The sequence below is a fragment of the Eptatretus burgeri genome, chromosome 11, assembly GCF_056783735.1.
Source record: "Eptatretus burgeri isolate ZD-2024b chromosome 11, Ebu_testis_v1, whole genome shotgun sequence".
Taxonomy (NCBI): Eukaryota; Metazoa; Chordata; class Myxini; order Myxiniformes; family Myxinidae; genus Eptatretus; species Eptatretus burgeri.
In genome coordinates, this window is record NC_140971.1 from 75,649,240 (window position 1) to 75,662,541 (window position 13,302).

Here is a 13,302-nt window from a genome sequence, read left to right on the forward strand (position 1 = left end):
ACGGCATGCTGCATAAATACCTAACCAGTGATGACCACATGCATCATTTAAATGATAATCGTACCTCCTAGCTGATGCTCACCAATACAGCCAGGAGTTATGATTGACATATATACTGTATATAAAAACGTTGGCGTTTCTGAGACTATCATATCTTGATCCAACAACATTTTGAATGCTCCTTATGTGGGATAGCATGAGGTGGGGGCATGATCAGATCACACAACAATGAAATGACTGATGTGTCACTTCGTTTAAAAAAAGAGAAGGAAATAGAATAGGAGAAAAACCAACTTGAGTACTGACACAGCCTTCCTCACAGCCTAAGAGAAGTTCATCCATGGCAAAGAATTTGAGTCGATGTAGTAATTCGCAACCTCTTCCGAAAAGTGGGAATTCTGTGCTAAAACCACCACTCTCATTTTCAGCATGGACCTCAATAATAGCTCCGAGTTCAACAACCACCCGGCAAAGTCTTTTTATTGGTCAAGAATAAGCTCATTGACCACCCCACACACTCATTTCTCACCCAGAAAGTCAAATGATCTGGAATGTCAAACACCAATCACATTTTGTTTTACACACTTTATCATAGCTCGTAGTATCTTGAACTTACACCCTACCCCCTCCCAAACTCATTATATACATTTATAAATATATACCTCGATATATATATATATATATATGTATATATATATATATATATATATATATATATATATATATATATATATATATATATATATATATATATATATATATAGTTATCAATCACCACTCTTCCCAGGCTTGAGGATCTTTTCAATCCATCTGAGCAAAAGTTGTCCAATACCAATGACGTCATAATCACTTTCCAGAATTGCTTTATTAAGACCTGACTATCAAAAGGACTCTAAAACAAAACAAGAATTATGCTCAATTGAAGATTAAACATTGGACAAGAGTCCGAGATACAGACTCGTATTTCAAAATATTGAGTGGCATTCAGGCCTGCTGAGGGGGTGAATTCTGACAGCTTCAACAGCTGGTAGCAACAACCATAACAGCTGTCAGGGATTAGTGGGTGGGTAAGGTCGATGGCAAGGCCAGGGGACAGAGTGCTCCTGAGACCATCGTAAGTCTTCAGTCTGCAAGTGTTCCACAAAGTGCCTTTAAGAGGTCAAAGACAAAACACATTCGACAACAGCGGTGAGGTTTCTGAAGTCACAAAAAACTGATGGATAATCAAACTTTCATGCATTCTATCATAGGATTACAGCTGAGAGCTGTTATTCTCCACAATGGGGAAATCTGTTTATTACATAAGCCAATATTAATTTTTCATCTCTGCTAACCCCCTTTCACTCCTACATATGCTCCATCCATGCCCTCTTCCCTTCCCTCGCTCGTATTTCCTCCCAACCTCCTTGCCCTTCTCTCCCCACATCCTACCACTTCCCTCTATTTCTCATTGCAATGGGCCCGTCTCCGCATGCACATGGAATAAATTCATGATTGCACTCTGGAAATATCTCAATCTGTTATGGTGTTGGAAATTTTTTTTCAGAGGATCTCCTTACCCAGACAGGTGGAACGTATGTTTCCAGAATCTCACACCTGGCAACCCTCCCCCAATTCTAGGCTTAACGCCTAACTCTCTCCTGTGGAACTGACTCAATGAACCTGCTGCTTCCTGCTCCTCACTTAAGTGTTTCTAGAGTGCTGTCAAAAGTCACCTAATGCTTCCTCCCATATGCACCCTTGCTCTCTCTTGCACCTACTGACCCCCTCCCTTCATCCACTCATGTCATGTCTTTGTCTCTATGTTCTCCTTTGATCCTCTGACAGTCTGTGAACCTGCTGCCCCCTGTCGATTAACTCGACCAGCCGAGATTTCTAAACACACACAAAATTTTTTTTAATCCTCTGTTGCTGTTCAAAATGATAATGAAGTAAAAGCTATGTTACCCTCACTCTTTTGTTTGTTATATCACCAAAATTTGCCTATTAGATCATATGACACCCAAATTTGTATCAAAACTGACAGTGGAGCTTTTGCTATTGTCAATAGCAAAATTTGAAAACTATTTGAGATGTGACATTGAAAACGAATCACACAATTTTGTAGGCAGTATAATTAGTCTAAGAATGATCGTTCAGGTGTTTTAAATCACATAACTAAAACGGTGCCGATTTCACAAAAGATGAGCACTAGGCCGAGGAGACGAGCCGAGATGAAGTGTGTCCCAAATCCACCGCCATCTCTCACTAAACTTTCCCAAGGGCTTTATGCTTTATCGAGTTTGCAGGGGGAGGTGCTGACTCGATGCCACCTCATTGTTTCCCAGATTTCAGCACAGAGACCAGGCCAGGCGGAACGACTGAGGAATCATTTACCAACCGCTGCTCAACAGAAATGCTTCACCCAAGAGTCTGGTTTGACAGGCATTCGTTTTTGAGAATAGATTCACCATTGAAGCAGTATGCTAACCTCTTATATCCACCACAAAGCCACAACAATTGTGGAAAAGGTCAAGAAATAATTAGAGACATCACAAAAGGGTCAACCGGGTCACAAACTATAATGAAATCGTTTTTAACAAAAAACTTAATCAGAAAAACTCATGGATTAGAGTTGGAACAAACTGAACTTGTGAAGAAAAATAAAGGCACAATAATGGGGTGCTTTGAAATGCTGATCATCTCAAACTTTATTCACCCATAAAGGAGATGTGGTTTTGAAGATCTTGTAAATCTTGGACCCAATGCATCTTACCGGTAAGATCTAGCAAAAGCTTTGAAGGTGTGTGAGCATCCAGAGTAGCAGGACAAATTGAAGGCCCTTTAAAGTAAATGATATGAAGCAGAAAAAATTAAAAAAAATTTTTTTTAAATGAAGCGTTATGACAATTCATCCAATGAAAAACAAAACATTAATAAAAATGAAAACAAAGCTTGAACTTCAATAGAGATTTACGATATAACACGAGGGCTTGACTAGGGCTTGAAAGAGGCCTGTTCCAGACTCAAAGGCCTGTTCGGGTCCATGTGATGGCCCATCGGGGTCGGTGTGACGCGCCATTCTCGTGAAGCTTGTAGAGTCTTAGCGCGAGTGGGAGAAAGAGCGAGTTCCTGGCGAACGTCCACACAGGATTGGTCAATGGTCATAGAATGTTCCTTGAGTGCCAGCTCTCCCTCAAGCTGGCTGATCACACCACGCAGCGTTGTGTATTTCTCACTGGGTAGAAGGCAAAAGAAAAGGACAGTGAAAAGGGAAATAAAGGAAAAACATTTTGACTTTTACATAAGTTGAGGCCAGTGGGCTCATCGTACTTTCATTTCATCCATTGGGAGAGATATATATGTATATATATATGAGGTGCCGCGAGGAGGAGTAATGTAAGGGACACATCGGCCATTTTGGAGTTAATGCCATATAGCACTATTTTAACCCTTCCCCTATCATCCGAGCCTATCATCATCATATCATTAAAAATGTTGCTTACATCACTCCTCCTCGCGGGGCCTCACATATATATATATATATATATATATATATATATATATATATATATATATATATATATATATATATATATATATATATATGTAAAATTTGGAAAAACAAGAAGCTAATACTTCGATATCGCGCGGCTGGGGGCAGTAAAAGTCGAGGTTAAGAATGATGAAACAATTTTGCAGTTATAAAATTTAAATGTAGACACGGTGAATCTGCATGCATGATGGGAAGAGTTGTGACGTTGGACAAATTTATATTTATAGCCCTCAGATCAAAGGGACGTACGCGGCCATAAGTGTGACAGAAGATGTGACAGAAGACACAGGACAGAATGGCCAATTGTATAACAGCGCGATGTCGCCGCGCTATAATAAAAGATAAAGAGAAACAACAGGGCAGAGAAGGGGAATGTTTGGAGCATATTTAAAGGAATGGAGTTGGGGCATGTGGTTTGGGAGAGGGTAGGTTTAAATATTCCACCATTTTTCATGTATCGTGTGTGTATCAGCCGATTATTTGAAAGGACGACTTGGAATTGTGAGTGCGAGCAGAGAACACATACTGATGGTACTTTAAATGTTCCTCGTTAAAAACAAACAAAAAAAAAAACAACATGATTCATGATGCAGTGCCCCCTGCTGGTAATTCACCAAATGGCAGAGTAAGGTCAGGTGCAATTTAAAAAAAATATTCTAAACTGCCAGAAAACAGCAAAAAAATTACAAGAAGAGATTCAAGAGAAAACGTTGGAGAAGCCTGAAATTGCATTCACTCACAACGCGCGGCTGAGCTGAGAACTCAAGTTCGATATGGTTGAGCGAAGTTGTTCTTTCTCCAACAGCAAGGCTTCGTGAACCTGAAATAAACAATGGAGTTGCCTCCTAGTCAGTGGGGAGGGAAGATATTAACATTACTTGACAGTACGTATCTACACGAACTTTGCAGTGGGACAGAGAAACGCACGCGCAAGGTAATCATCCTCTCGTAATCCCAAGTTAAGTTTGGAGATGTGGCCACAGCTCTCAAATGTTTCCAATTTTTACCTGTACGGAGGGCAATGTAAATAACGTGATGCTGGACTTTCCTTCCAGAGTCCTAATTTCCATTGGAAATGGATAATCATTGCCTCTGACTTTCTCGCATTCATCAGCCAGTCCATGCAGTGGGAGACGTGGTTTTGCAGTTGCGTGTGTGTGTGTGTGTGTGTGTGTGTGTGTGTGTGTGTGTGTGTGTGCGTGTGTGTGTGTGTGTGTGTCTTGTTATCTCCATATGTGGGTGTCAGGATGTGGTACAGAGTCCTCCCAGGCCTCAAAGTACAGTTCTCTCCTCCAATATGGTAAGGGATCATGATTCATGGACCAAGTTGTGAGGTATTCTTGGTCTCAAAGTTTTGTTCCGAGGAATCTTTTTATGATCGTCACAGAGCCACGGACAGCTTCCATCTGTAGTTCCTTCTCATAATATTCAAAGGGATGCTTTTTAAGATCCCTGTAAGGTTCTCCTTTATCATTCCCGCTGGTCCAATTTCGGCGTTCTTCAGTTTCCAGGATCTTTTGACTTCATTTTTAAGATCTTGATATTTGGTCTTTTTATTGGTGGTCGTATGGCAGCTTAGCTGCCGGGGTAGCTATCATTTCTTGAAGCGCGACTGTGTCGCTGATGCAGTGCCCCTCTACCAGTACACACACTGGAACTGGTACTCATTTCGCTGACCTTTGAAGGATGACAGGCTGAGTCATCCCCCTGGTGTATTAATTCAGCGGCCGACGGGGTTTGATCTCAGGACCCTAGGATCCCAAGCCGCCACCCTAACGACTGAGCCAACACCAGGCTCGTCTTTTTATTGATTTCTGTGTTGTTTTGGCCAAAATCGCTCAGTACAGCCAACTCAATTAGCATTGCCTTCTTTTCCCTTTGTATCTCAGTACTATATCTGGTCGCAATGCTTTGTTTTCTATGTTCACGCTCAATGGGATCATCAGGTCGTACATGAGCCTTGCATCCTTGTTCTCAATTATCACTTTTGGTTCATGTTTCCATGAGTTTTGTGGGACTGGGATATTAAAGTTTTTGTCGATGTGCCAGCGGATTACTCTGCAAACTCTGTTGTGCCTCTGTGTGTACAGCTGTTCTGACATGAGCATTTTAAATCCCGAGAGGAGACGACTCATGCTTTCTGTTTCAACCTTGAAAAACGTAACCAATATACTCTGTTCTGCCATAATACTAAACTACTCAATTTGATGTCTGTCTGTCTGTCTGACCTTGATGCATTCAGTCGTTACTTATCCAATCAACAAAACTTTCTAGGGGACTAATGGTCATACTAAGGAGGTTGTATAGTGACTTAATTAGCCCCCCTTCCCGAGGGGGTATCATACCATGGCCTTTCATGGGGCACACGTACCAGAAGTAAAAATTATTATAACCACAAACTATTCATTCAATTTCATCCAACACATAATTGCCTTAACAGTCACTACTGTTGTTTAACACTAAACTGAAAGAAATTTCGAGGAAACCCGATGTCCTTGAGGCATTCTATGCTTATTGCACCCCTCACAGACTAACAGACGAGTGCTGCATTGACTATATCGGCCTCTAGGTCAGCTCCTAGCTCGGCCGCAATGATCTTTGTTAATAAAAGTGCTTATATGAGCCATGCCGCGTGAGTGATATTTCCCATTGCCTGTCTGATTTTTCTAGCCATCAGATTATTTGTGGACTTCATGTAGATTGTTTATAATTTATCTTGGGGCCTTGCATGTGATTTCTCCTGGGCATGGTTTCCAGTGTGACATGTGTTATTGTCCCCGACACCATGATGTTTGTGACCTTTATTTGATGCATAATTATCATGGTTGCAAGCATTGTTTAATACTTGTCTGAGGTAAATATTGAGACAATTGCTCTTGGTTCATGTTTCCATGAGTTTTCTGGGATTGAGATATCAAACTTTTTTTTTAATAGATGTGCCAGTGAACGACTCCACATACCTTGTTGTGCCTTTGCGTGTACAGCTGTTATGATGTGACATGAGTTTTTTACTCTCCGAGAGGAGGTGGCCTGTACTTTCTGTTTCTCCCTTCCAGAACCTACACTTGTCCAATTGACTCAGTCCTGCCATTTTATTCAAGCCATTGGTATGGTGTCCCTGGTCTTGGGCATTTATAACGATTTGTTCTCCATCCCAGTTGAGCTGACAAATTCATAGCTATTCCAATGACCTGTGTTTGTCTATGCCCAATGTGTCCAAATATTTTTTGTACCTTCGTATGTGTGTTTAATGTGTTTGGAATAGCCATTACTGATCAATAAATGATTACGTGTGTGTGTGTATATTGGTGGGTGCATGTGTGTCAGGTCAGGTCAGGTATGGAAGCATGCGCCGGAACGATGCGTTGCTGTGTCCACTTTCCGCCGGAATTCCAAGGGCGTCCATCTGGCCATCCCCCAGGCAGATGCATGGCCCATCCCCATTTCCTTGAGATGTTGATCAATCTGCTGCAACCATGAGCCCATTGGCCTCCTCCACTCACAAGGCTCCCTCGCTGAGAGAATCTGTTGAGCAGGATCAGTGTCAGGAAAACGAGCCACATGTCCATGCAGCCGCAGCTGACGCTCACGGACTATGCAGGTAACAAATCTCATTTGAGTCTCTCTCAGCAACCGCTTGTTGGACACAAAGTCTGACCAGCGATAGCCAAGGATTCGCCGAAAAGACCTGGTACCAAAATAATTAAGTCTCCATCTCAGATCCCTGGTCAGAGTCCAATTCTCACATCCATATTGCAAGACTGGAAGCAGCAAGGACCTGAACCCTCAGACTTTCGTCCTCCCACACAGGTACTGGTAGTGCCACATCCCGTGATCCAGTGAACCCATGACTCCCCAGGCCCGACCTAGATGTCTGTTGGCCTCTGCCTCAGAGCAAGCAGAGACGTGAATATCACTGCCAAGGAAAGTGAATCTCTCTGTGACCTCAACATCCTCACCACAAACAAGTACAGACAGGATAGCTGCAACCAAGATGTCATTGAAAGCCTGGATCTTAGTGTTCACCCAGGAAACCCGTAATTCCAGTGGCTCGGACTCCTCATTCAGCACCTTGAGGGCTCCCAAAAGGATATCCAGAGTCTGTCTCCACAAAAATGACTGCATCATCTGCGACATCAAGGTCAGAGATCTTGACATTCCCAAACGATGCACCGCAACTCGATCTCTCCAACATCCTCCCCATAATCCAGTCGATACAAGTGCTAAAAAGTGTGGGGGCCAGTACACACCATTGATTAACTCCAGTGACAATTAGAAATAAGTCAGAGATGGTATCACCACATCTCACAGCACTCTCAGTATCAGAGTAGAGTTCAGAAATCAGATTGATCAGTTTTGATGCATCCCACGAAGACCAATAACACTGAACAACAAAAATTTTTTACTGGAGATGTGTAAAGTGATTTAGACTAATTTGGGTATGCTGATTTCAAAAATCATAACCGTTTTGCTGTATCACGTCAGGATTTTCAGGAACAGAAATATTCCCATTGCCTAGAAGTCAGGATTTCAATGAAATTTACAAAAATTCATTTATTCATTTATTTCATCATGAATGCTTCAAAATTATAGAAATTACAAAAAAACTCCACTAGAATGTAATTAAAAATGCTTTAGGCATTTGGCTTTGCGTTTGTGCTGCTCTGTGTCAGTTTCACGATGCAGGAACCAGCAGAAATCGCCCATCATGTTCGGGTTGTGCCGCCCTTGGTAACGCGTCTCCATGAGTGAAATCTCTTGGTGGAATCGCTCCCCGTGCTCGTCCGAGATGCTCCCAAGTTGTCAGGGAAGAAGTTCAGGTGCTGGTGTAGGAAATGGATTTTCAGGGACATCCTGGAGCCAAGTTTCCTGAAGGACTCCAGCAGCTGCTGCACTATTTCTTCATAGTTGTCCGTCACAGCTTTGAAGCTCCTCCACGCTGCCAGCTCTTTGGGGTTTAGAGTTTTTGGAAAAGTTTCGTCCTTCATAATCTGTCGGATTTGCGGTCCAACAAAGACACCAGCCTTGATCTTGGCCTCCGACAAGGTGTTGCCAAACTTTTCCTTGAGGTATAAAATAATTAAGTCTCCATCTTGAGGTATAAAAACCCACGCCCATTCAGATCCATTGCCCGTACAAAACTTTTCATCAAGCCGAGCTTTATGTGGAGTGGTGGAAGGAAAACCTTGGCTGGGTCGACAAGGGCGACATGCTTCACGTTGTGTCGACCAGGTACATGCTCTTTTCGCTCTTCCCAATCTTTCTTCGTCCAGTGATTCTTGTCGTCTCTGCTATCCCAGAGACAAAGGAAGCACATGTATTTCGTGTAGCCTGACTGCAGCCCTAACAACAGCGCCACCACTTTCAAGTTTCTGCAGATGTGCCAGTTTAAGTCATTGTACTTGATGGAATCAAGCAGCTGCCGCATAGTCTCATAGGTCTCTGTCATGCCGAACGCGTGAGCCAGTGGGACTGATGGTTTCTCGTTGCCATTTTGGAGCAAAACAGCCTTCAAGCTGTTCTTCCCCGAGTCGATGAAGAGGCGCCAGTCTGCAGGATCGTGATCACACCCAAGTTCATTCAACAGACCGTTGATGTCACTGCAGAATGTCATCGTGTCTTCCATCTCAAAGAACTCAGCCATGTCTCTGTGACGTGCTCTGAACAAGGATATCTTGGTGTTAGGTTCAAGTAGATTCCACTGCTGCAGCCTTGATCCAAGCAGCTCTGCCTTCGCCTTTGACAGCGAGAGATCTCTTACAAGATCATTTAAGTCTCCCTGGTTCAGAAGGTGTGATTCTTGAGTGTCGGGTTCAAAAGGTTCATCATCACCATCCTCTTCACCACTGCTTACAGCTATGTTCTGATCAGCTGGAGGTGTTGGAACGGGGTTCTCGTCATCATGAGGCACAGGTTTACGAGCAGAGACGCAGTCAGCGTACTTGATGTGACCTTTATTCTTCTTGTTGAAGCCGGCAATGCTTGTGCAGCAGAAATAACAATCATCATGATGATTCTGCGGATCACGCCATATCATGGGCACCGCAAATGGCATGCTCGCGCGCTTGCCCACCAACCACTGAGTCAAGGTTGTGTGACAGCTTGTGCAGCAGATGTGTGGTGCCCAGCTCTGTTCTTGGTCCCCCACCTTACACCCGAAGTAGTGAAAGTAGGCGGCCTTCATTTTCACTGCTGTAGATATACTTCGCTGTTGATCTCTTTTGGTATACCGACCACAGACATAACAGAAGTTGTCAGGATGATTGGTACAGGAACGCCTACTCATCTTTATCTGAAAGAAAGAAATATAACACAAGTTAACAACAATTGTACGAAATAGACATGTTAAAGACATATGTAAATTTCATTGAAATCCTGACTTCTAGGCAATGGGAATATTTCTGTTCCTGAAAATCCTGACGTGATACAGCAAAACGGTTATGATTTTTGAAATCAGCGTACCCAAATTAGTCTTAATCACTTTACACATCTCCAGTAAAAAAAAATTTTTGAAATTTGTTGTTCAGTGTAATCTTCCAGAGGGCATCCCGATTCACTGAATAAAATGCTTTACAGAGATCAACATAGGCTGCAAGGAGCCCCTGCTGGTGAGTTCCAAGACCTTGACTGCAACATCAAGAACGGTGGTCTTGAAGACACTCCAAAACTCTTCAGGATCCCCCAAAGCACCCAGACCCCCCAAATCTCCACTCAGCCTGTTTGCAAACTCCACAGCTACCCTCTCCTCCTTGAGCTTGCCAACATCCAGCCTAGGCTGGGATGGTACCATTCTCCTGGATTTAAGCTGCAACTTCAGAGTTGCTACAATCAGCCGGTGGTCAGTATTGAGGAACTGAGCACTCCGGTAGACCCTGCAGTTCTGGATTATCCTCCAGCGACCATCAATAAGCACATGGTCAATCTCCTTCGCCACATCACCAGCGTTGGAATGCCAAGTCCAGCGATGAGCTTGTGGGCGCAGAAACCATGAACCAGCCACCCTAAGTGCATGACTTCTTGCAAAATCAAGGAACTTAGTGCTATTCTGTTGATCAGTTCCAGACCTATGGGGACCAACACATGTCTCAACCATACTGATCAGTTCCATTTGATGCATCAAAATCCCCCAAGACTTTAAGAGTATCTTACCTGGGGCACTGATCAACCATAGACTCGAGTGTGGCATGGAATGCATCCTTCATGGTGAGATCACTCACCTCAGTTGGAGAACAAACAGGGACCAGGGAAATGACACCCTAGGAGTGACGAATCCTGTCTCATAATATGCTCATTGACTGGTGTTACATCAATTATCATGGGAGTCAGCTTATTGGACACAGCTATAGCAACTCCTTGGATATGGTAACCATCAGAGCGACCAGACCAATAGTAGGTGCAACCACCCACCATGATCTCACCACAATCCGGTCTCTGAACCTCAGAGAGTGCTGCAATACCGATGTTCAAATGCTTGAGCTCAGATGATAACAGAGACAGGTGATTATCCTCTTTTAGGGATAGGACATACCAGGCACCCAACCGAAGGGGACCGCCTCAGCTTAACCCAAGGAGACCACCGTCTGGTGGTTGACACCTCAGCACCACCCCGACACACACAACCGCAATCTGACCCTGGAAGGTTACCCCGTGGTTTCCCTTGTATATCATCAAAGATTGGGGGTCCCAATCATCAAAGTGCCGGCTTCCTCTCCCTCCCCTTTCCATGAAGATCGAGCCCTCACAATTGCCACCGTGGCGTGACAAGGTGATTACGTGCCGGCTTCATCAATATATATATATATATATATATATATATATATATATATATATATATATATATATATATATATATATATATATATATATATATATATATATATATTGTTGCGAATTTGCGCCCGCCGGCGTGCAAATGGCCACGTAACTCGAATCGTGGCACGTCGCCCACCGGATGGACAATTCTGTCGTGACCCTCTCGGACTTACGCCGGGAACTAGTCACGGGTGGGCATTTCGGCCTCACCACGATCGTGCCAATCGGCCCCCCGCGTGGGATAGGGTTGTTCGCCAAATTCGACCTACCTTAGTACCCACACGGAGGGTAGACCGGGCGATCGTACCTCGCCGCAGGTCGACTCCGGACACGGGCCACTTAAGCGACCCGTTCCGTACTATCGGGATAACCGAGCGGTGTTATCGTCGACTTCGACAGTTCCGATTAATTATCGGGCGTATTAAGCCCACTACCAACCCTTTACGTGAAGCAAGATGGAGATTCAATTAAAGAAAAGACGAAGCGAAACGGGAAAACAGTTCAACATGAGGCACATTTATTCCGCGGCACACGGAAAGCACACATATACAATTACAACAATTATGCACCAAAAGCAGATGTTACAAAAGAAACACAACAATGCAGATCTACTACCGACTATGCGAGCACACGGCAACACTTACACAGTTTTACTTTACAGGCGGCGCCAACAACACATTTACTCAAAAGCAAAAGAAAAGGGCCACCCTCAAAGACAAGGGGGCAGACGGGGCCTGTGGGCCAAGAGACCGGGTGGATCCTACCCGTGTCTTGTGATGAGCCGCAAATGTGGCGGCGGTGCCCCGACTCCGCGCTCCTACATGGGTTTCCTTGGCACTGCTTGGAGTGGGGTGGGAACGGGGCCCCCTTTTCGCACTATCTCAGCGCGGGGGGAAAAAAAGGGGGGAATTGTTGATGCTCTGGGGAAAGAGGATAGCTGGCTTGCTTGGGTCCCGCGACGAGCGACTCCACTGCGACCTCGTCGCCGACCGCCATCTTCCTTGCCTCGGACCCGAGGTATCCGGTCCCCTCCGCAATTCTCCTCAGCCGACTGCAGCAAATCACCTCGACCGCGCTCCAGGCTCCAGGCTTCCTCTCTCTGCAGCTCCCCGACTCGACTGCCTCGACCTTCCTGACTCCAACTCACTGCCTCCAACCTTCTCTCCAACTCAAAAACTCAACTCTTCTCCAACTTGCCTTGACCGAAAAACTCTCTGAATTCGCCCCGCGCTCGGCGCTTTATAGCGGTGTAGGAGAACCCATATGCAAATGTCTGGATCAGAACGAGCTCGGGGGTGGAGCCACGCTCACCCATTGGACGGAGAAAAAGGGGCGTGAATCTCCCCTGATCCTCGAATTTGCATATATCGATTCTACTCCGACACGCCTGGAGGCAGGGCCAAATCGCCCCGCGCTTGCTGATTGGACGGATCAGAAGTGGGCGTGTATCATTCCTGATCCGACTTCTCCTCGGAAAGGCTGCACTTTGTACCCGCGGCTCGGCGCGCGCCCTGTACGAGTCCAGGACAGCCTGACGCTCGGTGCCCACAAGCGGTGCGGGAATGGCCGCAGAAAGAGAGGCGAAGGTGGTGGAGGATCTAAAGTGGCGGTCCATGACCATGGCGACGTTAGGAATGGCGGTGATGCAATGTTTGCGGGAGCGAGTTGTGAAGGTAAAGGTCGCGGCTGTTGGCGTTGTTGTTGTGAAGCGGCGTTGCGGTTGGTGGTTGTTGTGTGATGGCGGTTGAGACGTGGTTGGTTCAAAATAAAGATAGAACAGAAAAACGGCTATCTTAAAGGGTCGCAGCCCGAATGAATCACATTTATTCCCTCTAAACAACGGGTTTGGGGCTAACTACACATGTACTTACAGAGATATCTCACCTACGGGACCTGAATGGTGGTTTGCGAATTTCCTCAACCGTAACAATATATATATATATATATATATATAT

At 44.7% G+C, this 13,302-nt stretch overlaps 1 protein-coding gene across 2 annotated transcripts in view; it reads right to left on the reverse strand.

The window, feature by feature from the left end:
* Positions 1-854: 854 nt before the first annotated feature.
* The window catches only part of TEKT2 (tektin 2), a 52,056-nt gene continuing 39,608 nt past the window's right edge, over positions 855-13,302 (reverse strand). For both annotated transcript variants that reach the window (XM_085847043.1, XM_085847042.1), the window contains exons 9-10: positions 4,276-4,355; positions 855-3,217 (exon numbers count right to left, since the gene is read on the reverse strand). In XM_085847043.1, the coding sequence (XP_085703169.1) occupies positions 2,977-3,217; positions 4,276-4,355 (321 nt within the window). In that variant the 3' untranslated portion in view covers positions 855-2,976. The remainder of the gene's footprint in view (positions 3,218-4,275; positions 4,356-13,302) is intronic.